Consider the following 26,894-nt stretch of genomic DNA (forward strand, 5'->3'; position numbering starts at 1 on the left):
TGTGGGGATTCTTCAAAAATGGGCAGATAACATCCTTGATGCTAAATCCAAAAGGTTGATGTTTAACAATTTATAATTGATGTTTCATTGTCAACATAGGTAACTGGTTTCTCAAAGTTTGATCTGTAAAATTGAGAAGAATTATTTCGATCGGTATAATTTATTTAAAATGTAAACATGGAAGTGGTATAAGAAGCTCATTCTGAAGCACAGCAGCGGAAGTTTCCTATTATCATTTGGTTTTGGAGTTGGACAAGAAGGTGAAGGACTGGAGGGTGTGTCTACAGTCTGCTTTGCCCGATGGATGTGTTATTTTTTGGTGGAATAATGGTAGACTTCTTAAAGTCCAACGTGAGACAGGACGCTGGATACGGCCATTCCTTGCCAAATTTGCAAAATAAACTGATACTACCTAAAATTATTTCGGGGAATTGGGGGGAAAACACGATTTCACTTAGATTCAATCAAATTAGTTAAAATTGTGTTTTAAAAATACATATAAAATCTATATGTTCCATTCATTGGTTTTACTAATGCTAGGTCTTTTTCAGGTTTGTTAGCAAATTTTAAGAGCAACTAGATGGCTAGTTAATTGCTAATATAACTACTATATTACAGAAGGGGAAAAAAACTACTCCTAAAAAAAAATAAAACATAATAATAATAATAATAATATTAATAAATCAAACAAACAAAAGTAGCAAACTCTCATGGGGACTGCCTTAGTTTTGGCTTCGTGCACGCAGACAAGTCATGGCTTGGCAGCGTGTCCAAGCTGGGCTGCCATGGCCTAGCTAGGCAGCTTGCCCACGGGGTTGCCAAGGCCTTGGTTGTGTGCCCATGGGGGTTGCTATGGCCTTGGGAGCATGTACATAGGCATGTCATAGCCTTAATTACGTGCCCATGCTAGGCTACCATGGCCTAGGCAGCGTACACGCAAACATGCCATGGCCTTGGCTGCGTGCTTACCAAGGGCTGCCATGACCTTGGCCTTGGCAGTGTGCACGCGAGGCTGCCATAGGCATGCACCATGCCCAAAGGAGGTTATTTGAGCATGCCAATGTGCACACATGCATGCCATGGCCTTGGCCTAACCCAATGCTAGGTGTTTTTTAGATTTAGCAAAATTTTAATTGGACTAGATGACTAGCCCCTTGCTAATATGCAATAGAATACTATTGCATATTGAAAAAATAAACAAAATAATAATAACAAACAAATGAACAAAAGTCACAACACTAGCTAGTCCAATGCTAGATCTTTTTTAGGATATATTCCTAGCATTACTCCAAAATTTACCTAGACTAGATGAGACTAGATCTTTGCTAATATAAATACAAGTATTACATAAATGGGAAAGACACTAAAGCAAAATAATAATAATAACAAACAAAAGTAGCGAAATCTAGCAAAGTTTTGAATTATGTCTCGGATTAGTTATTAAATTAGAATATTCTGATCAGTAGCGTCTCCAGGAATTTTTCTCAGGATGTTTCTTAAGGAGTATAAATTACACAACCCACTATGCATTATCCACGGCTCAACCCACTGTCTAACATAATTTAATTTGTTTGTCTTTTATAATGTATTGGTTAATTAAATTATCAATTATTGTTGTTTGGTTGCTTCATTATTTTTCTTTATTGACTACTAGCAGTCTAGCACAGACCCCACTCATTAGCACACACCCTATGTGTATTTTCCATGGCTCAACCCACTACCTAGTGCCTAACATAATTTAATTTTTTGTCTTTTATACTGCCTCAGCATGCCTACAGCCTTTACTGCCTCTACTTGTCCACTTCCCCAATTCAAATATCCCACCCCATGACCCTATGGCCCCCATCCATTGCCCACTCAACAAACAAGAGTCACAAGAGCCAATCAACATTCCACAAAATATAAAACATATAAAACATTCACAACACATAAAATTCACAATACACAAAACGACAAACTCACAAACCAATAAAGTCAAAATGTCAAATAAAGTTATAACGTAAAGGCAATTAGACATTTAGACATAGAGAAACAGAGAGATAGATAGATAAAGAGAATCTCATTTCAGTTCAAAGAGAAAGAAAGAGAGAGCTTTGCTCTCACTCAGTCACTCTCAGATCAGAGCACAGCAATTAGCAAAGCCAAAGATGTAAGATTTAGATGAGATAGACTGATAAAGAAAAAGAGAGAAAAGTAAAGAACTGAAATACCTTGAGGCCTGAGGGGCGGCGTCGTGGCAGCACGTCATGGCAGCACGTCGAGGCGAGGACTCAGGGGACGAGGGTCGAGGTGAGGACTTAAGGGACGAGGGTCGAGGGTCAAGGCAATGAGGCAAGCCAAGTAATCTTTGATTTGATCTCCGATCTCGCCTTCACTATTGCTCGAGTTTGAGGCCCGATGTGCTCTGTTGCTTGATTTTGAGGCAGTTTAGGCGGAGGCGCCGTCGCGCCGATGTGCTTGGAGCTTGATCGTTGATAAGGTTTTTTTTCGTTTAGGTTAGGAGTTCAGTTTTGATTTCAATTTTGCTAATTTGCTTTAACATTTGATGATTTTGATCAATTGGCAGACGCGTATCGGTAATTTGGGGTTTTTTTTTTTTTTTGAGAATTCGTTTGGGTTGGGCCATATTTAGTTAATAAAAATTTAACTAAAATTTTTTTGAGAAGCTGTTTGGGTTAGTTTTGTTTAGGATTGATGTTAGGCTTTTTTTCCTTGTGGTGGGCTTGCTATTTTTATTTATTTATTTTTAAACTTTAGTTAAAATATTTTTTTGGGTTTTTTCTTTTTGCTTGAAAGTAGAACAAATAATGGAGCAAAATTTAATTTTATTGGCATAAAAAAAATTGAGGGTGTTCCCAAAAATTTTTTTTAAAGGGTATTCAAATAATTTTTTTTAGGGATAAAACCATTTTTCGTCCCTACATTTTCACACGATTCTCACTTTGGTCCATAATTTTTTTTTTCACCGTTTTTAGTCCCTTTCCTGGAAAACGCTTATCATTTTCGTTCCTGCCATTACATCAGAGACGGAACTTGCATAGCTGGCAGACGGCTTAAGTTAAGAATATTAAAATAATGCCACATAAACCACGTGGCTTTCCATGTCAGCATTTAAATTAAAAATAAAATAAAAATTTAAATAAAAATAAAAAATTACATTAATTGAGATCTAAGTGTGTCTTGAACAAGAACACAAACTCAGATCTAAGAACATATAATTAAAATCCAAAAATCACAAACCCAAAAACACAAACACAAACCCAGCAACAAATCTTCCTGGTCAACCAAACACAAAAGCAATAAACACAAACCCAGAAACTGATTTTTCTTGTCAACCAAACACAAAAACAACAAACACAAACCCAAACATCAGTAAGAATACAAACACAAACCCAGCAATCCATCTTTAGAAAACCCAAGTCCAAACACAAACCCAAATCCAAACTTGACTACTACTACTCAATCGTCTACCATTATTGGAATCGGAATCGGAATCAGAGCTGGCGGCGACGGCTACAAAGAGCTTGTCCGTGCCATGAGTAACGATCTCCGCCGTCAATTTCCATATGGAGGAGCCGATATCGTCGATGGCTTGACCAACCAACTCGAGCGATTACTAAGGGATAGAAGCGCCGGCGTCGACCGAAACCGAGAAATCCATGACGGCGCGCGATGCGACTTCTCGGATCACCGACGTTTCTTTCTTCAACCCAGACCCAAATTCTCTACATCGCACCAGTAGGTCTAGATCACTGACTCTGATTTCGACGCGATCGTTTTGATCAATCCGCCAAAACTCCAAATCGTGGTGGAGTCTGAGTCTGGATCTGGGTTTGGATTTGGGTCCAGTTTCGGTTCGGGAGCGTCATCGTTTTGGGTTGGTCCGGGTCTTCAGAGAAGACAGATTTGAAGAAATCCATTATAGTTAGCTCCCTGTACCCATTTCTTATTGATGTTTGGGTTATGGTTTGTGTTTGTTGTTTTTGTGTTTGGTTGACAAGGAATATATATTGTTGGGTTTGTGTTTCTGGGTTTGTGATTTTTAGATTTTAATTTTGTGTTCTTAGATCTGAGTTTGTGTTCTTGTTCAAGACACACTTAGATCTCAATTAATGTAATTTTTTGTTTTTTATTTATGTTTTTAAATTTTTTTTTTTTATTTAGACGTTGACATGGAAAGCCACGTGGTTTATGTGGCATTATTTTAATGTTCTTAACTTAAGCCGTCTGCCAGCTGTGCAAGTTCCGTCTATGATGTAACGGTAGGGATGAAAATGATAAGCGTTTTCCAGGATAGGGACTAAAAACGCTGAAAAAAAAAGTTAGGGACCAAAGTGAGAATCGTGTGAAAATGTAGGGACGAAAAAGGGTTTTATCCCTTTTTTTTTATTATATATAATTTTTTTTCCAAGTCAGGGTGGTCCTGGGACCACCCTGCCCTTAACGTGGCCCCACCACTGATTCTGATATCAGCATTGCAGTATGTATTGATGTACTATTTTAATATTACAGTTTAATATATATATATATATATATATATATATATATATATATAGTATTATATTTGGTACCATTATAACAATAACTATAGAATATGTTTTTTTTTTTTTTTTTTTTTTTTTTTTTTTTTTTTGTAAACAAAAATAGAGGTTAGCTAGGTTATGCCAACCCCCGGGCAGGGCGCTTAGGTTCAAGATGAAGTGTCCAAACCTTACCAATTGAGCCAAACCCCCACTGGCAACTATAGAATATGTTCATACTTTATAATTTATGCCATCTAATTAATCAACATCATTCTCAAATAATAATAATAATCAACATGAATCCATAAAAGATACAACATTTTTTTAATAAAAAAATACAAAGATTTATAAAATCTTAAGCCTAATTAAACATAGAGAAAACTATAAAATTGCATACATAATTAAACAAACTAAAAGTTCATTAAATCTCATGCATAATTAAAAACCCAAAAAGTTCATAAAATCTCGTAAAGTATGTCTCTTTTCTCTAAATAAGAAAAATTTATAAGAATACCATAAAAGTAATTATTAGGGATGGCAATTTCTGCCCGATCCGCGGGTACCCGAACCGGCCCGACCCTAATGAGTCGGGTTTTACCCGGCCCGATAAAGATAGGGCCAAGTTTCCCGAAACAGGTCCGGGTTTTAATAAAAACCCAGCCTGAACCCGGACCCGACCCGGTTATATCCTTTAAGTACTAAAATACCCTTTTATATATATATATATATATATATATATATACAGTTATAAACCCTACCATCTCATATCATTTCACATTTTTCAACCGCCCACTTTCCTCTCCCTCTCTCTCTCTCTCACTCTCCTCTCCCACTCTCACTCATTCACTGTCCTCTCCTCTGACCACCACAGCCACAACCGAGCCTTACTCACTCTCCTCCTTCTCACCACGACAGCCCCAACCAAGCCCAAAAAACCTGTACACAAGCGATGCAGGTGCAGCATCATCCAATGGGCATTTTGTACTCAACATTTCCTTCACCCTCTGATCGAAACCCCCACTGTTCCTTAGCGACTTCAAAGCCACCAAACCCCCAAACAACTTGTCGTTGAAGAATATCTATCGAATCGCTGTACTGTCTTTGCAATTCGACCGAGAAAAGAAGCTGAGAAAATGGGTTGATTTGTTAGATCTTGGATTCGTTTGGATGGCAAGAAAATAGCTGAGAAAATGTTGTAATTATTTTTATTTAAACATGTATATTCAATGATTTCTGTGTTTGTTATTTTGGGATTTCTATGTTTGTTATTTTGGGATTTCTGTGTTTGTGATTTTGGGTTTGTTAATCGTGATTTTCTGGCTCTGTTTGGTTACCGATTAAATGTGAGAAAAAAGAGGAATCATTAGAGTTTTGATAGATTGCATTTTCAGGAGGAAAAAAGAGGAAAGTGTGATTAGATTTTCGTTAGACTCTGTTTAGGCTTCTAATTCTCTTTTTCTTTTCTTTTTTTCTTTTTTTTGGGTTGGGCCGCGGATTGGGCCCAAATCTGGTTGGCCTAAGTGGGGCTCGGTGAGGGCGGGTTCGGGCCCCAAAAAAAAAATCGTTTAGTAAACGGGCCAGGTCCGAGCCGTGGACTAAGACCCGCGGGTTGGGTTCGGGTATTGAAAAACCCGATCCGAACTCGACCTGTTGCCATTCCTAGTAATTATCAAGGTTTTGAAACAAGGACCGGACCGTACAGTCCGACTGGGAAAACCTCGAATCGCTCATCTTTGTGGTTCTTTTAACTCTAAGAACCATTCTATGTGAAAAATGTATAAAACCGCTCGAACCGCGATTAAACCGTATGGTTTTGAGAACCGTGGCTGGTTTTAGAGGTTCGCACGGTTCCATTTTTTTACTATAATTGGCTGGAAAACTGATCTTGGTCCATAAAGAATTTGAATATAAAAAATACAAAAACAAATTGCGAGAGAGAAAAATAAAACAGAGAGTGGATCTTACGGATCAAGCCAAGCACTTAAAAAAAAAAAAAAAAAACACCTAATCCAGCGCAGACAATGCAACTCCTTCTTCTTCTTTGTTTCTTCACTGCTTCTTCTTTCGTTCTTCTTGGTCTCCTGCCTTCAATTTAAGTAGATGACTGCTTTCAAAATTATTTTTGCTTTTTAGTTTGGTGAGCCTAGCACGTGTGACATGACAAAGCCTTGGAAATGACAAAAATGAGTTTTAAAGTTTCTGACTCATTGCCCCTCCCCAAGAACGCTCTCTAGAGAGGAAGAAGCTGAGTTGGCCCGGAGCAATAAGAAGGTAAAAGATATCACCCATGCTGAGTTCAACGGTGGGTCTCGGGCTTCATCGCCCTCGTCAGAAAGCCAAGCTACAAGTTTCACTAATAGAACTTCCCTCAAGGATAAATTGGTGGGGGAAATACCAAGTGCTTTTGCTAAAGCGTTTGACTTGACCGACCATATGGAAGAAGACTTGGACTTTGACGATGAGAACGGTCAGGCAGCCTTCCCCGTCCATGAGGGGCAAGTAAAAATCAAGCTGTCAAATGATATGAAGCGGCACATTCGAGGTCCTTGGTCTAAGGCTATCATTGTGAAGTTAGTTGGGAGAACAATGGGACTTAGCTATATGAAAAGCAAGTTGTCTCAGCTATGGAGGCCTGAAGGGAGGATGGATTGCATCGACCTTAGTTATGGCTTCTTCTTAGTCAGATTCTACTCCAAGGAAGACCTAGAGAGGGTGATTAAAAGGGGCCCGTGGTTCATAGGTGACCACTTTCTATCCTTGAGGCCGTGGGAGCCATTTTTCAAGCCATCGACGGCAAATGTTTCACTTATCGTTGTTTGGATCAGACTCAATGAGCTTCCTATTGAGTTATATGAAACTGAAGTGCTCAAAGAAATTGGTGAATCCATTGTCAAGGTGCTTAGGATTGACTCTCATACAGCCATGGAGGCGCGTGGCCGATACGTTAGATTATGCGTCCAGGTTGACATCAACAGGCCGCTTGTCAATAGCTTGCTTATCGGCCGGTTTGAGCAGGTGGTTACTTACGAGGGAATCCATAAATTGTGTTTTTCTTGTGGAAGAATTGGGCACAAGGTTGAAGCTTGCCCATACACTATTCGCAAGGAGAAGGAATCGCAAACTCAGGCAAAGGAGGTTCTAGTGAGCCAAACCAACGTTGAAGATGACGAAAACTTTGAACTCTGGAAAGTGAACGACGGTGTCACACACAATGCGTGTGAGGCGACGAACGGTGAGGGGCAATATGGTCCGTGGATGATTGTGAGCAGGAGACGTAACGGACAAAAAGGAGTAAGGACAAGTTAGAGTACGGGGCTTGGTACGGGGAGTGCAGGTAGTGCGGTATGGAATTCCTCTAACCACCTGACTCCTGTGTTTGCGGAAGGGACAAATATGCCCGTTGGTGGTCCTTCATCTAGCAAAAATATACCACGTAGACATGCAAATCCCAAAATTGGGTCTGGGTCAAAATTTGGAGATAAATTATGGACTCAAAAAGCCCCAGGCTTATTTACTCAGAAGGAAAAAACCACCTCAAGCCCAAATAGGCACAGGCCTCTTGTGGACGATTTTGAGAGGGTAGTGACAAACTTGAGACAAGTTAACAAGCCCAGCCCATCTCTCCACGCTTCCACTACTTTCCCATCCTCAGTAAAAGGCAAAAAGAGTTTGGCTAGGAATCGTTCTTCTGAGACTCCAACCAAGTGCGCCGCTAACCCCTGTGTAGAAGGTTCTTTTGAAAATATCTCCATCACTCCCCTCACTTATCCTCCTTTACCTCGGTCTGAACCAAACCAACCCAGTTGCGCCACCTTTGAATTCTCGGCAAAATCCAATGCCAAAACCAGTTGTCTCGATGAAAGTGAGAGTGATCGGAGCTTGCATACCCATCAAGTTAGAGAGAAGAGGTCTTACTCTATGGATGACGCGCCAAAGGATAGCAACCTGGATGTTGATCTTCAATCTAGTGCGGAAGTTCAACTTGCTAACCAGAGCTTGGTTAGCGAGGATAGGAGTATGCCGAAGATCAGCTGGGTTCCGATGAAGGGAACAGAGCCGCCCCTGTTCTCTGAAGTGTGTTGTATGGCTTTTTATCTCCAATCCATCATGGATTTTATTATTTGGAACAGTAAAGGTGCCCTGAAGCCTAATTTTCAAGGTCATATTCGCAATCTAGTCTAGGAGCACAATCTGGCAATTCTTGTGGTTATGGAGACTAAATTGGGAAGGGATAGAGCTAAGGCAATTACAGACAGATTGCCGTTGGACGGAGCCATTCACACAAATACCATCAGATACTCTGGTGGATTATGGCTTCTTTGGGACTCAGAGTTAGTGGAGGTGCAATTGCTTGCGAAGACCGAATAGGAAATTCATGTTGAAGTTAAGGTACGAAACTCTAGACTCACTTGGTTATTTTCTACTATTTATGCTAGTCAGTAGTCCTTGGTTTGAGGAAAGAAGCATATTGTGGGAAAATCTAACTAAAGTTACAGAATTACACAACTTGCCATGGGTTATGGCTGGTGACTTTAATGAGCCGTTAATTGATGAGGATAAATTTGGAGGTAGAGGTGTTCACATCAATCGATCTCTGGCTTTTAAGGATTGTCTTGATAGATGCAGTATGGTAGCTATGGGATTTTCTGGTCCTAGATATACTTGGACTAACAAAAGAGACTTCAATAATTTGATTTTGGAAAGGATTGACAGATTTTTTATGAACCCAGATTGGTGTGTTATTTATCCGAATGCTAGAGTTACCCATCTTCTGAGGTGCCACTCTGACCACTGCCCTATTCTCATGGAAACTCTGCCAGTCAGAGCAGTCAAGCTCCCTAGGCCTTTCAGGTTTCAAGAGTTTTGGCTTTCTGATATCTCCTTTCCCGCCATTGTTTCTAAAGCTTGGAATGGGAATAGGAATTTAGTAGAGTCTATTGATTTTTTTTCGAAGGATGCAACAGTGTGGAATAGGAACCATTTTGGAAACATCCATCAGAAAAAAAGGAGAATTATGGCTAGAATTTATGGTACCCAAAAGGCTCTGTCTAACAATCCTAACTCCTCTCTTATTTATCTGGAGAATCAACTCCAAAAAGAGCTGGAGACTATTCTGGACCAGGAGCGTGATCTCTGGATGTTGAAGTCTAGGCTGAACTGGATGATCCAAGGGGATATAAACACTTCTTTTTACCATGTTTCTACCCTTGCCCGGAGGAAAAGAAATCACATCGCGGCAGTCAAGGACGATAGGGAGTTGTGGATCACTAAGGAAAGGGAGGTTATGGAGAATTTTAGGCAAGGATTTCTTACCTTGTATACCATTGGCCAAGAATCAGTCTCTTGGAAGCCCTCCTGCTTAGTTCAGTGGCATGTTAAACTTTCTAAGGAGGAGAAGCTTTCTTTAGGCGCCATGGTTTCCATTGAAGAAATTAAGGAGGCTCTTTGGTCCATGAAGCCTTACAAGGCCCCGGGGTTGGATGGGTTACATGCTAGTTTTTTTTCAGAGATTTTGGCTCTTAGTTGGAGATTCAATGAGGAAGGAAGTCGAGAAAGTTTTCATTGAAAGGAAAGTTCCCGAGTATCTCAATAATACTCATATTGTTCTCATTCCTAAGATTCAAGGTCCGGAAACTATTGGGAATTACAGACCTATCAGTTTATGCAACTCAGTCTACAAGATCATTACTAAGATTATTGTAGCCAGGATCAGGCCACACCTGGACTCCCTTGTCTCTCCTCACTAAACTGCTTTCATCCTAGGTAGGAGAGGTGTTGACAATGCAATCATCGTCCAAGAATTAATTCACACCATTGGGAGAGCTAAAGGGAACAGAGGGTTCATGGCCATTAAGATTGATCTAGAGAAAGCCTATGACAGAATTGAGTGGAGCTTTATTAGGGAGATGCTCACCCTTTTTAATTTTCCTGAAAACCTCATCGAGCTCATCATGAGCTATGTCTCATTTGTGTCCACTTCCCTTCTCTTTAATGGCGGCAGCCTTGATCCTTTTCTTCCCTCAAGAGGTATCAGACAAGGCGATCCCCTCTCCCCTTACCTTTTCATCCTTTGCATGGAGTTCTTGGGCCATTTAATTGAGGAAAAATGTGCTCTGCCAAGTTGTGGACTCCTGTTAAAGCTTCTCGTAGTGGCCCAGCTTTTTCTCATCTTTTTTTTTTTGCGGATGATTTGGTTCTATTTGCTAGTGCAAATTCTAAAAACTGTGCAACCATCAGTTCTACCCTTCAGGAATTTTGTGCTAAATCTGGGCAAAAAGTTAGTGAAGCAAAGTCCCGTGTTTTCTTCTCTCCTAATGTTGACCCTAAAGAAAGAGAAACTTTAACTAGCATATTGGGTTTCAACTCAACCAACAATCTCGGCAAGTATTTGGGATTTCCTATTAAACAACTGGGGAGGCAAGGGCATGAGTTTGGTTCCATTTTGGATAGAGTTAAAAAGAAACTTGCTGGTTGGAAGGCCAACCTCCTATCCATGGCGGGTAGAATGGTTCTCATTCAAGCTTCATCTTCAGCCATTCCTAGCTATGTTATGTAGAGTAATTTTTTACCCAAAAAAATTCTCAACGGCATTGATAGAATCAATAGGAATTTTCTGTGGGGGTCCACTGATCATATAAGGAAAATGCACTGGGTTAACTGGGATACTGTAACTAAGCCCAAAGAGTCTGGTGGGTTGGGCCTCCAATCTGCTAGAGGTAGAAACACGGCTCTCCTAGCTAAACTTAATTGGAGATTTCACACTGAGAATGAATCTCAATGGGCCAAAGTTTTCAGATTCAAATACTGTTCAAAGCAACGGTTCAATTCCAGAAATGAGTCAAAGCTACCAAGTTCTTCTACTAGGAAGAGTTTAAAAAAAGGAGAACTTGTTTACAATAAAGGTTTTAAATGGGTGCCGGGGCATGAGAGTAATCTCAACTTTTGGTCGGATTGCTAGTTAAATAGTGGTCCCATCAGATCAATCATTCAAGGTCCCCTTCCCCAAGGATTAGCCAGCCTCTCTGTGAAAGACTTTCGTGCTCCTTTTGGTTGGAACTGGGCTGCCATGCCCTTTGAGTTCCCCCCAAAAATTAAAGCTGACATTCAAGCTGTTCCTCTGCCAATAGTGGCTAGAAGTAGTGATAAACTAGCTTGGAAGTATTCTTCTAAGGGGAGTTTTGATATGAAGAGTGCTTACTTTTTAGCCAAAGATCATATGGTAGCTGATTCTTTTCCAGGCTCTTGGATTTGGAAGCTTCAGACCTTGTCTAGAATCCAAATGTTCATCTGGAGGTGCATGCATAACAGCATTGGTGTCAAGGAGTGCTTAGCAAAAAGAGGTATCCCTCTAGACACTTCTTGCCCCTTGTGCCTTGAGCAATCTGAGTCTATTTCCCATGCTCTTCGTGATTGTCGGCTAGTTAAACCGGTTTGGTATCAACTGGGTGCTCATATCTGCAATGCTATTTTTTTTTCTCAAGACTTTCAAAGCTGGCTGAGTTCTAATGCTAGTTCTAAGTCTTCTCCCATTGTCAAAGGTGTTCCGTGGTACTCTCTATTTTCTTTTGCCATTTGGTCTTTATGGAAGCAAAGGAATCAGGTTGTCTTCAATAACAGAGGACTCAATCAGAACCTGTCCAGTTTGATAATTATACAAGCTATGGAGTTTATGCTCTGTATCACTCAACCAAAGTGCAGCAACTGTATGGCAATTAGACAAGTCCGATGGGAAAAGCCAAGCACAGGATAGGTTAAACTTAATACCGATGGGTCTGTGAACGTTTCTTCAGGGGCAGCTGGAGGTGGAGGGCTGATTAGAGATGATTGGGGTAATTGGATCGTGGGCTACTCTAGAAAAATCGGTAAAACTAATAGCTTCCCTGCTGAAACTTGGGCTTTGTGTGATGGTCTCCTCTTGTGTAACCAGCTAAATTTGAATGCTGTTATGGTTGAGCTTGATGCCAAAGCTTTAGTTGATGCTCTCAAAAATCCTTCATATGCTAATACTATAGTCTCTTCACTCTTCGATGACTGTAGATGCCTAGCTGCTCAGATTCCCCAATTAAGCATCAAGCATATCTATCGCGAAGCTAACAGGTGTGCTGATCATTTAGCTAACGTAGGTAGTGATCAATCTTTAGATTTTAGCTTCTATTTTTGTCCTCCTGTGGACTTGATACCTCTTGTTATGGCTGATTGCCAGGGGTTGTTTTTCAACCGACTTTGTCCAGCCTTGTTGCTGGCTCGTTAGTTTTGTTTATTAATGAAAATTCCATTCTACCAACAAAAAAAAAGAAAAAAGAAAACTGAGATAAGTTTGGGCTGAATTTTACTGTGGTGATAAGATTGCTAGCTGGTTTGATAAGTAGTCATCCAATATATGTTTGCTGTAGTACAAGTGTTTCTTCACTTTGATACAATGCATCCATCTATTCTTTACAACCACATACCATAAATATAGTCAAGTAAAGTATGTAGGCTAGGCTTGAATAGGCTTTGAAGATGATTGACAGCTTGCTTTCTGTCAACCACTCTTCTTAAAATTTCGTTGGGCTCCTTATTTAATCAATTTTGTAAAGCTTTAAGTCTTTATCCGACCACTCCTCTAGCTTTTGTTTATTTTAAAAATTTTCATAAAGAGTTGAATATTCAAATGGGCTTTGGCATAAAACAATTGATTGGATGGTCTAATGGGCTTGAGCATGACTTGAGATAATTTAGACATAAACTCTTATAAAAAGATTAAAAAAAGTAAAATATTGAGTTTTATCAAACAATATTTATGTTTGTTTAAGATTTCATATTTTTTATTTGCCTTATGAAAGTTGTGATATAAAAAAGATATTTGAAAATCTAAATCTTTATTTTTATTTAGACTATTTTAGTTCATTTTTCTACTTATATTAATTTAATATATTAATTCATATTTTAAATCATTATTAAATTAATTATGACGTCATCACGGTTCGACTCCGGTTTGACCTCGGTTTGACTTCAAAAACCTGGAACCTCTCCCTTTTACGGTTCAATGAATAGTCCGAATCTGAAAACCTTGGTAATTATGCTCTGTTTGTTTTGATGTAAAATATTTTCAAGAAAATATTTTCATATTTTACTGTATTTGTTTTAAGATAAAGCATTTGGTCAACAGTAAAATATTTTCAGTCAACTAAAATAATTAAGGCAAAAATTTGTAAAATATTTTACACTTGAAATGTTGGTAAAATATTTTACATTTGCACTCTCTCAGTCCACCCTACACTTCTGCCTCTCTCTCCCTGTCATGTTGTCTTAGTTTTGTACCCATAACCCAATCCACCATTGATCCTTCTCTCCCACTGGCTCCACCCTCTTCAACACCACCTATAATCGGCTCTACCTTTCGCCGGCGCCACCCAACATCGGCTCAACCCTTTGCCAGTGCCACCCATCACCGGCTTCACCTGAGTTCTTGTTATTCTTAAACGTTCATCGGCTCCACTGATTCTTGGCCACCTCCACCGTCGTTTACTCATCCATAGGTTTTTTTTTTTTTTTTTTTTTTTTTTTTTTGCCGTGTGGTTTGGAAATCTGGGTTTGGATGGTTTATGGGTCATGGGTGGCTGGGTTTCAGGGTGGCGGTAGATGGCTGGGATGGAGATGTGGGTCGACTTTGATGGTAGATGGTAGTTCCGTTTCGTCTTTGCAGGTTGTTTCTACAGTGAATGGTGGCTGAGCCCTTCGATTTGAGTTTTTGGCTAGGTGGGTTTTTGGGTTTTCAATATGGGTTTGTGAATTTTTTTTTGGCTTTCTTTTGGGTGGTTACGGAGTGGTTTGGTCAGATTTGTGGTTTAATGCTCATATGTTGTGGATTGTTGGTGGTTTGTGCTCAGATTTGTGGTTTAACAGTCGGATTTTTAGATGGTGGCTGTCTTTTTTCTCTTCCAGATTTGGTTTTTGGGGTGGTTGGTGGTGGTTTCATGGTTTATGTTCATTGGGGGGTGGTTGTTGGTGGTTTTTGCTTATATGGGGTGGCTGGTGGTGGCTTGCATTTTCAAATATTTTATCATTCCAAACACTTGAAAATATTTTACAGTAAAATTTTTACCTGTAAAATATTTTACTTTTGAAAATATTTTACATCGAAACAAACAGAGCGTATGTCTAGAACACATGTTTCGACAAAAATATTGGGATTTCTCCAAAATAACTGATTCTAACTAAACTATTTTTGATTAAAACAGAATAGAGAATTTAATGCACCTATATATGTATCAAAACAAAATGGTCAAAAAAAATCCTAGATAACCCAATGCTAGTTTTTTTTTTTTTTTTTTTTTTTTTTTAAAAGTTTTTTACTATTATTATTTTTAAAATATTTTAGGTTTGATAGCAAAGTTTTATCTCGAAGACTAGAATAAAGGACTGATCGATTGCTAAGTAACAACACTACTCTAAAAAAAGCACAAAACAAAACAAACATTGAAACACCTATCAAAAAAAAAAAAAACCCATTGAAACACCTGTCAAAAATCAAAAACAATAATAATAAACAAACAGAAAGAAGCGAACTCAAGCACGTGATCTGATCAGATCAATGTCAAGACGGACTAGACAGTCACTCATTCCCACGTTTACAAAAGATCTTCGGCTGCTCAGACAAATACAAAGCTCTCTCCACTAAGACGCAGAGACAGAGACAGAGACAGAGAGAGAGTAGCAACTATCAACGAAGAAGATGCAGCGAATCATCCAAACCGCAGTGACACTATCGCACAGAAATTCCAGGTCCAATTCTCGCTGCTTTCTCTCCCAGCTAGCCCATACCCAAAACTCCATTCAAGACAACAATGATATTCTCACACCCAAAATGCCCCACTTCGATTACACCCCACCCCCTTACACTGGCCCATCTTCTGCTGAGATCTTGAAGAAGCGCAAGGAGTACCTCAGCCCATCCCTGTTCCATTTCTACAACAACCCCGTATGTTTTATATGCACAAATCTTATTCGTTTCACTATTTCTTTTTCCCTAATTCAGATGCATAGAAATCGATGCATATATAACTTTTATTATAAAAAAGAAAATTATTATAATTCAGATGCATAGAAATCGATGCATATATAAGTTTTTGAAGTATAAGAAAATTATTAGATATCATCGTAGCAACGTGATACTCTCTCTCCTCTAATGTTGGACTTTGTCGTGAATTTAATGAATGGGATTTATTATTTACGAGAAAAGAGGACTCTCACGTTGTTGGACGGGATACTTTAACCTCTCACGTTGGATTTTGTCGTGAGTGAATTTAAATAGTACTTCCTATTATTTATGAAATAGGAGGAGTCTCACGTTGTTGGATGTGATATTTTCTCTCTCACGTTGGATTTTGTCTTGAATTTAATTAGTAAGATGTATTATTATGTAAATAGGACGAGTCTCTCGTCAGTGTTGGATTTCAGGAGATATTGGAATGTTTATGATGTTTGGTGGTGATTATAACATTTATGTGATTGTGTTTTTACAGTTGAATTTGGTAGATGGGAAAATGCAATATTTATATGACGAAACTGGTCGTAGATATTTGGATTCATTTGGTGGGATAGCCACAGTTTGTTGTGGACATTGTCACCCTGATGTGGTGGAAGCAATTGTTAACCAAACAAAGCGGTTGCAGCACTCTACGGTTCTGTATCTGAATAATGCTATTGCTGACTTTGCCGAGGCTCTGGCATCTAAGATGCCCGGAGATCTCAAGGTGAATTGCTTGATTTCAAGCTTTGTATGGACCATATATATATATATATATATATATATATATATATATATATATTTTTTTTTTTTTTTGATGTGAAATTTGTATGAGCTTAATTTCAGGTTGTTTATTTCACAAACTCTGGGACAGAAGCGAATGAGTTGGCTTTGATGATTGCGCGGTTGTATACAGGCTGCCATGACATTATTTCACTTAGAAACGGGTATCATGGGAATGCAGCTGGGACAATGGGTGCTACTGCTCAATCTAATTACAAGTACAATGTTGTACAGGTATATTTTCTTAAGTGAATGACTTCTGCTTTGTAATGAATTTTCCCCATAGTTTGTTTATATGGACAGTAATGCCTTTTACAATGAAGAAAGAATGAACATTACAAGTTTATAACATGGAATAACCGGACTAATTGTCATTTTTAATGTTATTGATAAAATGTTTGTGCCAACAGACTGGAGTTCACCATGCCCTGAACCCAGATCAGTACCGAGGTGTCTTTGGTTCAGATGGAGTAAAATATGCTAAAGATGTCCAAGACATCATTGACTATGGAACTAGTGGTCATGTAGGTGGCCTTATTGCAGAAGCGATACAGGTAATACTGCCACTAAACCACACAAACACAAGAAACACAAACATAAACCTGCTTACATAGGACTATGATTGAGAGATGATTCATTTTGTTCATTTCTGATTTGAGTCTCCTTGCTTGACAGGGAGTAGGTGGAATTATGGAGTTGGCGCCAGGTTACCTGCAAGCCGTGTATGACAGCATTAGAAAAGCTGGCGGCCTTTGTATAGCTGATGAGGTTCAGTCAGGGTTTGCTAGGACAGGCAGTCATTTCTGGGGCTTTGAAGCACATGATGTTGTTCCTGATATTGTGACCATGGCAAAGGTAGATCCTCCTGACCACCATTGGCATCACTCCCTCCCCATGATTTGAGGGAGCTTATTAGAAATCTGTAGATCTTTATAGCACTATTTGCATTCCTTGCCCATTGCTTTTGGGGAGCTTAATAAACGACCTAGAAGTATAGCAGCTTTTTGAGAAATATCCTGCGTCATAGTAAGCATTTTCATTACATTTATGAATGAATGTTGTATAAAAAATCTCATTTTGTGAAGTAAAGTATGTGAAATAAAGTTGTCAGAGGAAACCTGAGCTTGTCTTGAAAGAACATTTTACCCATTCATACTGTTCCGACTGTGAATGGAGAACTCTTCCCCATTATTTACCACCTGATTCTGCTGCACCCGAATAACGGAAAATTTGTGGATTGCTCGAAGTAAAGATACATTAAACACTGCATGGAAGTAAATCAACCTGTAATGGTTTGTTTCGCATCATTTGCATGTTTACTTCCTTCCCATTGTTCTGCATACAATCAAGGTTAATCCTTATATGGGGCCAATTCCTTGTTTGCACAAAGATGCAATGAGCTTTGGCACTTCTTTCATTCAATGTAACTTAATCTTAGATCTTTAGAAGGGTCATTTTTAATTTCCTTTTACAATTTTATTCACTCTACATGCTTGGTATATAGTGCTTGTTAGTTTCAGAAGTTCAGCTTTCTCCTGTGGTTTCCTCAGGGAATAGGAAATGGCATTCCCATTGGTGCAGTGGTAACAACTCCTGAGGTTGCAAAGGTCTTGACTTACCGCAATTATTTTAACACCTTTGGGGGAAACCCTGTATGTTCTGCTGGTGGTCTGGCTGTTCTGAGAGTGATTGAGAAGGAAAAGCTTCAGCAGAATGCATTTGTTGTGGGGTCATATCTGAAAGAGCGTCTTAGTGCCCTTAAGGAAAAACATGAAAGTAAAGTTCTGTTCTCTTTGTTTTAGATGTTATGAAATCTGAACCCTCATCTCACATTCTTGATTGGTACTTGCCATTTAGAATAAAATATGGTTGCAAAAGATATGTTTGAATCTTTCTAGCACCACTTGGAAAACCTGCACTGTAATTAATAGATTGCTTTACTTGTCCCTGCAGTAATTGGCGATGTGAGGGGGAGAGGTTTGATGCTTGGAGTTGAACTTGTAACAGACCGCCAGTTAAAAACTCCAGCTAAGGCTGAAATTCTACATATTATGGACCAGATGAGAGGTGGGTGTGTGTGTCTGTGTGCATGTGTCTGTGTACATGCTTAATGTGGGTCTAATAGATTTACACTGATATTTCAGAATTGGGAGTGCTGATAGGAAAAGGTGGGTTTTATGGAAATGTTGTTAGGGTCACACCTCCTCTCTGCTTCACCAAAGAAGATGCTGGTTGGTTTTCTTCTTGTTCTTGTTCTTGTTCTTGTTCTTGTTCTTCTTCTTCTTCTTCTGCTAACTCAAGCAATTGTATATCTCCTTTGGTTGTAGATTTTCTTGTGGATGTGATGGACTACACAATGTCAAAGATGTGAGATCTACAAGGATCAAGTTGCAAAGCTGATTATGCATGATTAGCCCTTTTTCTTTGGAAGTGCAAGCTGTTTATATATGTACTGGTTTCTATGGAATAAAATGTTAGTCTTGCTGGAAGATGTTGAGACACCACCTCGTTGTCTCTCTCTTCCTTTGCAACAGGAACTTTCCTCATATTCAGGTAGTAAATTTGTTTTCAAATAAGACTTGTGCTCAACCTTACTTTACAGAGGTAAGGATGGCAATAGCAAAGGGTGTTCTTTTTTTTTTTTTTTTTTTTGGTTGAGTGGCAATAGCAAAGGGTGTTTTTTTTTTTTTTTTTTTGATTGAATGGCAATAGCAATATGCTTGTTATAACTTATAACTAATGTACTCATGTAATCAAGGATGGAGCCAGTATTTGATTTAGAGGGGGGACAAAATTTACATTCACAAATATACATGACTTGAGCACACACACTTAATATAATGTATTTGAGACCAATATGAAATATGGAGAATTCTTAGGTATTTTAGGGCATATAGAAATTGTGCTTCCTCCTTTCACATTCATAGTAGACTTTATCATGAATTTAATAAGTGGACCCTACCATAAATATGAAAGGAGGGAGCATTATTTTTCATGCTTCAAAAGTATCTAAAAATTACTCATGAAATATATGAGATCAATATGAAATATATAATGTCATTTATATGTGATATGATATATTAATGTGAAAAAATTCACACAAAGATATAATATCTTATACATACACATATATATATATATATATATATATATATATATATATATATATATTTATATTGTTAAGATTTTTTCCATGAATAAGCCGGTAATTTTTTAGATTTTATTTTTTCAAAATCAAAATTTCACTTATAAATGAATGGATTTTTAATACATTATGTACAACTTACTTAAAGTTATATTATTATGAGTCCGTTTGGATTGAACTTATTGTTGCTGAAACTGAAAACTGAAAATTGAAAATACTATAGTAAAATAATTTTTAAATGTGTGAATAGTATCGTGAGATCCATTTTTAATATTTTTAAATGCGTGAACAGTGTATGCACTGTTCATAAACAGTGAATTTTGTCTTTGAAAGTTAATAACTACGGCTCAAAAAAAAAAAAAAAAAAAAAGAGAGAGAGAGAAAACGCGTGTTTGTAAACGCAGACGCCCAATCCAAACCCCACCTATATAATATTATCACCAAATTTTATTGTTTATACAAAAAATTTTATGAAGTAGAATAATTATGACATAAAGAATTTGAGACCTATTTTTTTTAGTATCTTTTGAAAGGTAGCAATATTGTTCTTAAATTTTTTTGCCTCTACCCTAACTTCTTTATTTTTATTTTTTAAAATTTTTTTCTCAACCTACATTTTTCTTTTATAAAACTTTTTAGACGTCTATATATAATATAAAACAAAAACCTCTACTTTTTGTTGACCTTTTCATATTATGCCACATTAAGATTTAGGCTGCATCAATTATTAGCTTCTTAACCATCTTACAAAAGTTTACTTCTCCTTATAATAAATAAAACCACACCGTTTTACTAGGAACCATATCATCTTTTAAATGTCTCTCTTTCCTTTTGTTTTTTTGTTTTTGTTTTTGTTTTTTTTTTTTTCTCCATATTGTTTGTTTTGTATCACTTAATTTTTCCACCCTACCCTATTGTATTGTTTATTTTAAGTGAGAAGAGTACAGAAGCAATGTATGTTATAATCTTGAGTCTTAACCTCTTAAATCCTGATTCAAAAGAGAGAGCAAATGGAGGAGGTTCAAGGTTGTCGGCACTGTATAGCCTTGAAGAAAATGTCAAAAAATATTTTGAAACTGCCGTCTTTTATATTCTAAATTAGAGTTTAATTTGAAAATCAAACTCAAATTCTTCGCATTTGTCCTACTTTGTTGTGAGCGCCATAAAGGATTAAAAATTTTCACATTTTGTCCTACTCTGTTGAAACTTATGTTAAAAAAAAAAAGTATTAGTAGTAGACCATGATAAGATTTTGGGGGTAGCCGATTGCCGAGAAAACTGTTGGCTGAGTCTAATTTTGTCTTTTGTAGAATTTGATGATAGATTTAAGTATTTTTAACGCTAAAGAAGGAAACTCCTTCGGTTTATGATACATTGAGCTTTAGACTACATTGTCCAAGTTATGTTTTTGAATTTAAACTTCTTCTTCTTCTTAAAAATTTAATTATTTATTTATTGTAATTTAAGTTGATGATTTAGGATGGTGACATGTGTTATCTAGTCCCTCAAAGTGTTTGGAAAAACGCTTGAACCAAACTTTCCATCACTTAGGATTTACAAGGTAAACAATCTGATAGAAAATTTTCCATCCTTACTAAAAGTTATTTTGTATCTTTAACTTCAATGTGAATGCACCAATGATATCTTAACTAGAAATTGTGTCCCAACTCCCAAGCATTGTTTATGATATATAGCAAACTAGTATAGGTTGTATCATACTCTAGAATTGAATTCACCTTCTTTTATCTAAACGTTAGTCTCTTTCTCAAATTCTTCACATTTTGGCCTACTCTGCTGTAATCACTAGAAAGAAATTGCAATTTTCTGTTGAGGTTAATAAAACCATGTTCCTTAACGAAAGTTATTTTGTATCCAAACTTCTATCTGAATCCATGAATGAAATCTTAACTAGAAATTGTGCCTCAAGCATTATTTATGTGAAATAGCAAACTGGAAGTACCAAGAAACAATACCAACATTAATTTTCTTTTTCTTTTTCTTAAATCATTGATTGTATTCTAATGCTTAGCTAGATTAAAATTTGATTGTACCTACCTCATATAATGCAATTTAGAAGAATAAGTATTAAATGTGGGTTCAGACTAGTACAACTGGTAAAATTTCTTGTTGTTAAATAAGAGATTTAAGATTCAATCATCGCTTATACCAAAATTAATTAGTGTCTTGGTCCGATGATAAAGAGAAATTATCAAAAGCGGACACTATTATATACTTTATGGGGATGTTTAGATTTGCTTAGGAACTTTGGTTCATGGGACTATTTTTGGTTGGCTATGTTGAAACAGTCAAAAATTATGTGTTAAGAATATCTATTATGCTAAAACTAATCTACAAGTGTTCAACAATAAAACAACATATTACAAAAGTATAATGGTGTGTGACTGTATTCATCATTTCCATACAGATTTATCAAAAGACATAAATGCATCATTTATTGTCACACACATATATACTGTTAGGGGAAGGTGAAGAAAATAAGTTTATAAAGTGCTCAAGTGTAGGTGCATGAGTACCACTCACCAAAAAAAAAGAGTACCACTCACAAAAAAAGAATTTATTTATTTTTTTTTTTTTTGAGGGGTAACACAAAAAGAACTTGGCACTTCATAACATGTTACGAATTAGTTTAATCTAAATTATCACCATTCAAATATATTTAGATTATCTACCCAAGCCAAATTAAAGTCAATCTATATGACTGAATCAGTGATAAACTATTTGCCTTTAACGTGAAATTACTCATATTTAGGGCCCAACAGTTAACTTCCTAGATGCCTCATGCTTGAATCGACAAAAAAAGGTTATTTTCAAATACATCTTAAGTCAAGGCCTAGCATTTGGACAGAATAAATTTTTCTTCCTCATTTTATAAGGAATTGTTATTTTTTTCTTGATATTAGTGCCTGTTTGTTTCAGCTTTCCCAACCCAAAAAGCCCGTCCGTTTTAAAACTACAAATACAATATAGGCATTTGATTAGGTATAAAAAGCAACTTTTTGAAAAAAGTTGCGTTTTGTGTTTGTGAAGAGAACGTGCATTCGCAGAATGAAACTGTGAGGAGCATTTTACAAAAGCTCCTGCGCGTTGATAAATCTATCCGTTGGGTTATTGGTTAGTTACCAAATTGCCCTCACTTTTACTTAAAACTCTAACTTTGCCCTTTGATAAATCAACAATCCTTCACGCCAAAAAAATTAAAAAAAATACCTTGATTCTTCTTCTACTGTTGTAGTCTTCTTCAATTCCAACATAAACCCATAAACCCACTACTACTGCAGGCTTCTTCTTCTACAGCGTGATTCTTCTTTTGCAGTTGCGGCTTCTTCTCTCATTTTTTTTTTTTATGTAATATATTTCATTCTATCTTGTCTTTTGGGTGAAGAAGAAGAACCGTATTTTGGGTGAGGAAGAAGACCTGAAGAAGAGAAGAGACAAGATAGTGAGTGGAGGAAAAGAAAAGATATTTGATGGGAATGGGGGAAGAAATGGGTGGATGAGAAAAAAGAGAAGGAAAAAAAAAAGTGGATATGATGTACGGAAATTTACTAAATAAAAATTACAATTACGTTAAAATACAACAAATTTTCATAACAGTTGAGGTATCAAATATTTCATATGTTAAAATTAAATTAAATAAATTAATAAAATATTAGACTAGGATTGACCACAACTAAAAACAAAGAGTGTTGTAAAAATATTGTGACATTTTATTATATTTCTAAACTTTTTAAATTAGTACTATTCTTTTTTAGAAAAAAAATAGTGCTATTGACAGAATATTTTTATAATAATTTCATAATAAAGTTTACATAGTAAGTTCTTAGTAGTTCTCATCTAGACATACTAGTGACATTATTTTTTTTTCCTACCATTAACAACTTGTCATATAAACTTTATTGTGAAATTTTTGTGAAAATATTGTGTCTATAACTTGCATTAAGCTAGGTAATTAAAACAAAAAATTCTCTTTATATATATCTTGTCATTTTTGGTAATTTATAACTCAAACGGCCACTTTTATAAGTATTAGCTAAACACTCAACTTTTTCAAAAAACCCAATTTCATATCACACTCTTTAAAAACTTCACTTTTTCAAAAAACTCAATTTCAAAAAGTTGAACTAAACTCACCCTTAGTCATGAATAGGAGATTCGTGCCAAAGAGAACTCTATGACAAGAACTACTCCAATTATGGATTAATCAAGGTTAATCCTTGGAAGGGGCCAATCCTTTGATTGCATAAAGTAAAATGCAATGAACTTTGGCACTTATTTCATTTAATGTAAAAAACTTAAAATTAAATTATATTCTACTTGAAAATCTTAGATATTTAGAAGGGTTATTTTTTTATTGCCTTTTACAATTTCATTCACTTTACATGCGTAGTATACAGTGCTTGTTAGTCACAAAAGTTCAGCTTTCTCTTGTGGTTTCCTCAGGGGATAGGAAATGGCATTCCCATTGGTGCAGTGGCAACAACTTCTGTGGTAGCAAAGGTCTTGACTTACCGCAATTATTTTAACGCCTTTGGGGAAACCCTGTATGTTTTGCTGGTGGTCTGGCTGTTCTCAGAGTAATTGAGAAGAAAAAGGTTCAGCAGAATGCATTTGTTTTGGGGTCACATCTGAAAGATCATCTCACTGCCCTTATGGAAAAGCGTGAAAGTAAAGTTCTGTTCTCTTTGTTTTAGACGTTAAGAAATATGAATCTTTGTCTCATACTCTTGATTGCTACTCTTTCTAGCACCACTTGGAAAACTCGCACTGTAATTAATGAGATTGCTTTAATTACTTGTCTCTGCAGATATTGGGGGTGTGAGGGGAAGAGGTTTGATGCTTGGAGTTCAACTTGTAACAGACTGCCAGTTAAAAACTCCAAGTAAGGCTAAAATTCTACATATTATGGACAAGATGAGTGGTGGGAGTGTGCGTCTGTGTGTGCATGTGTCTTTGTACACTATCGATTTTGGTTAAGAGTGAATTCTCATTAACATAATGATAATACACTAGCAGAGTAGTTTATATAAAACCCAAGATGAGAGCTAGAAGAAACTAACTTAAACAGCTAATCTAACAAACTGAAAACAAGCTGTACACTAATCACACATGTGCTAAGCACATGCTCACTAATAGACTAAACCACATACAGTTTAACAATTAGTATTAATGGCAGCTTCAGTACGTACATGTCGTTTAGTCTGGTTTATTAACTTTATTTCTTTCTTCTTTCTCTACATCTTTGGTCACTTCTGAATTCTGATCTAGCTGGCTTCTTCATTATTTAATCTTGATCTTTGATATACATGCTTAATGTATTTTCATTTAAAACAACAAACAAGGCAACCTATAGAATGAATCATAAAGATTATGAATTGCTTTAAAAGAGCTTTTGGCTAAAGGCTAGCTTGGTGAGAGATGGCATGAATTCATATACTGCCCTAGCCATTCATGTACCAAAGAAAGATGGAATATGACTAATGGGTGTTGATAGCAGAGTGGCGAACTAGATTTACATCAAGTACTACTTCTCAATTCCCCGTCTTGATGATTTTTCTCTAACCAATTGCATGGAGACACTGTCTTTTGTGATAGATTTTCAAGTCATCTTATTTGAATGTGTTCAGGAGATGAATGGAAAACCATATTATTATTATTATTATTTATGGAAAATCATATTTAATCATGTGCAAAGAAGAGAGACGCCTAGAGAGAAAGAGAGAGGGATGAGTTTTTAAAGCCACCACTGGCGATGGCGGTGGTGATTGTTGTTGTGGGTGCTCTCTCTTAATTTCATTTTACCCTACACCACCAAATACTGGTTTAAAATCAATCCTATAAAAAAAAAAGTTTTGAAAACCATATGCGATTCTTAACTAAATATTGTAATTGATTTAAAATAAAAGATCTCAAACCTCACAAAATCCATGCAAATATCTTGGTCAAAAATCACATGCACGACAAAATATGCAGTTTATGAAAAGGTGTTGGATTTTTGCAGAGATAGTAGTGGGCTGGGCAGGGTGCTTGGTTCTGGTTTTTTCTTTTTCACAAGTAATTAAACTAATAGAATTCCTAGCATATAGTGTAGGTGGGGTTCTTTGAATTATAGGTAAATATTCTTAGATCAATTACATTTTGGACGATTTTGTTCATCTAGTCGTTGTACTGTTTATTAACTTTGTTAGAGAAAATGTTGCTTGCCACAAACTGCATCTTCAGCGTTTTTTTTACCAGATTCAGGCGGTGTCTCCAACGGTTTAGCAGCATCGATCTCTAGCAGGTATAAGGGTTCAGTTTCGATGAGACATAATTGTGTGTGAGTTTTACACACTCGATCCGTATAGAATATGCACTAAAAAAAACATAGCAGAAACAGGAGGGAAATTTCAGTAAGTCATATAATTAAAATCATTGAGAGGATTGAGATTAGGTCCAATACCCTAGGGGCAGGTATTGCACCCAATCGTAATCCTGATAAGCCATTTATTATTGCATATGTTAAATTAAAAGAGTGAGGTTCTGTTAGAAATCAACATTAACTCTCTTGTCTCTAGAAAGTTCTAGAGTACTCTAGAAACTTCTAGAACTTCTCACACAATCTCTCTCTAGAAATTTCTCTCTAATTCCGGACATTTCTTTCTTGCTCTCTTTCCAAAATTCTCTCCAAGATAGTTCTCTAAAAGCTTCCTTACACTAGTAAATTTCAGCCACAAATTTATAAGGTGTCTAGAAGGTTGGAGAAAGGCATTAATTTAATGCCAATAAAAAGGAAGAAGCTAGAAACTTCAAGTTGGTTTCCTAACCAACATAAATCTAGAATAAATAGATGTAGTGTGTGTGAAGTGAAGTGTGTCATAAAGCACCAAGTGAGAGATGTGTGAAGTTGTATGAGGTGGTGAAGTGTGCCATAGGTAGCAAGTGTGTAGAGTGAAATAGATGTTGGAATTATACTTAAAAAGTAATAATTCAAGAGAAACAAATATAATACATCTATCGATTAACAATTATATCATGTGTATATGTAATAAAAATCAACAATAAGATGTGAGAAATTCACATACTAGATTATGTTATTCAAGGACCTCACAAGCAATTAAGATGCTCTTCCCAGCTGGTCAGGATTAACAAGAGTTTTATTTTCTCTTTCACACCCCCTTGCAAGTGTGGCCTTGAGAATATTTATAATATTCAGAAAGGACATGACAAGCCATAAAATCCTTTTTATCGTAATAACACTTCATGTAACAAAAATGTTACATTTGTTAATAAACAACTTTATTAATTAGATTCATTAATGAAGAAGTTCATTAATGTGTTATTACTTTTGTAACTCCATGCTAATACATGAATTCATCTATCATTCATATCCAGAACTACTATAATGACAACACCTTTAATAGGAGTTCAAGTT

General features: G+C 36.7%; 2 protein-coding genes across 2 annotated transcripts; both read left to right on the forward strand.

Moving 5' to 3' along the window:
- The first annotated feature begins 6,956 nt into the window (after nt 1–6,956).
- LOC126692994 (uncharacterized) lies at nt 6,957–7,829 on the forward strand. The gene has a single exon (XM_050388870.1). The coding sequence runs from the start codon at nt 6,957–6,959 to the stop codon at nt 7,827–7,829; it is 873 nt and encodes a 290-aa protein (XP_050244827.1).
- A 7,283-nt stretch (nt 7,830–15,112) lies between these two features.
- LOC126727400 (alanine--glyoxylate aminotransferase 2 homolog 2, mitochondrial-like) lies at nt 15,113–19,097 on the forward strand. Its single transcript, XM_050433071.1, has 9 exons — nt 15,113–15,486; nt 16,031–16,261; nt 16,381–16,551; nt 16,728–16,871; nt 16,993–17,172; nt 17,868–18,093; nt 18,271–18,384; nt 18,462–18,548; nt 18,645–19,097. Exons 1-9 carry the CDS (start codon nt 15,241–15,243, stop codon nt 18,686–18,688), a joined length of 1,443 nt encoding a protein of 480 aa, XP_050289028.1. The 5' UTR covers nt 15,113–15,240; the 3' UTR covers nt 18,689–19,097.
- The last annotated feature ends 7,797 nt before the right edge of the window (nt 19,098–26,894 follow it).

Source organism: Quercus robur, chromosome 1, assembly GCF_932294415.1.
Source record: "Quercus robur chromosome 1, dhQueRobu3.1, whole genome shotgun sequence".
Lineage (NCBI taxonomy): Eukaryota > Viridiplantae > Streptophyta > Magnoliopsida > Fagales > Fagaceae > Quercus > Quercus robur.

Coding starts and splice junctions, on each gene's coding strand:
- LOC126727400 (XM_050433071.1), top strand. CDS start 15,241: ATGCAGCGAATCATCCAAACCGCAGTGACACTATCGCACAGAAATTCC. Junction 15,487..16,030: donor TCCATTTCTACAACAACCCC/GTATGTTTTATA, acceptor GTGTTTTTACAG/TTGAATTTGGTAGATGGGAA. Junction 18,385..18,461: donor TATTATGGACCAGATGAGAG/GTGGGTGTGTGT, acceptor CTGATATTTCAG/AATTGGGAGTGCTGATAGGA.
- LOC126692994 (XM_050388870.1), top strand. CDS start 6,957: ATGGAAGAAGACTTGGACTTTGACGATGAGAACGGTCAGGCAGCCTTC.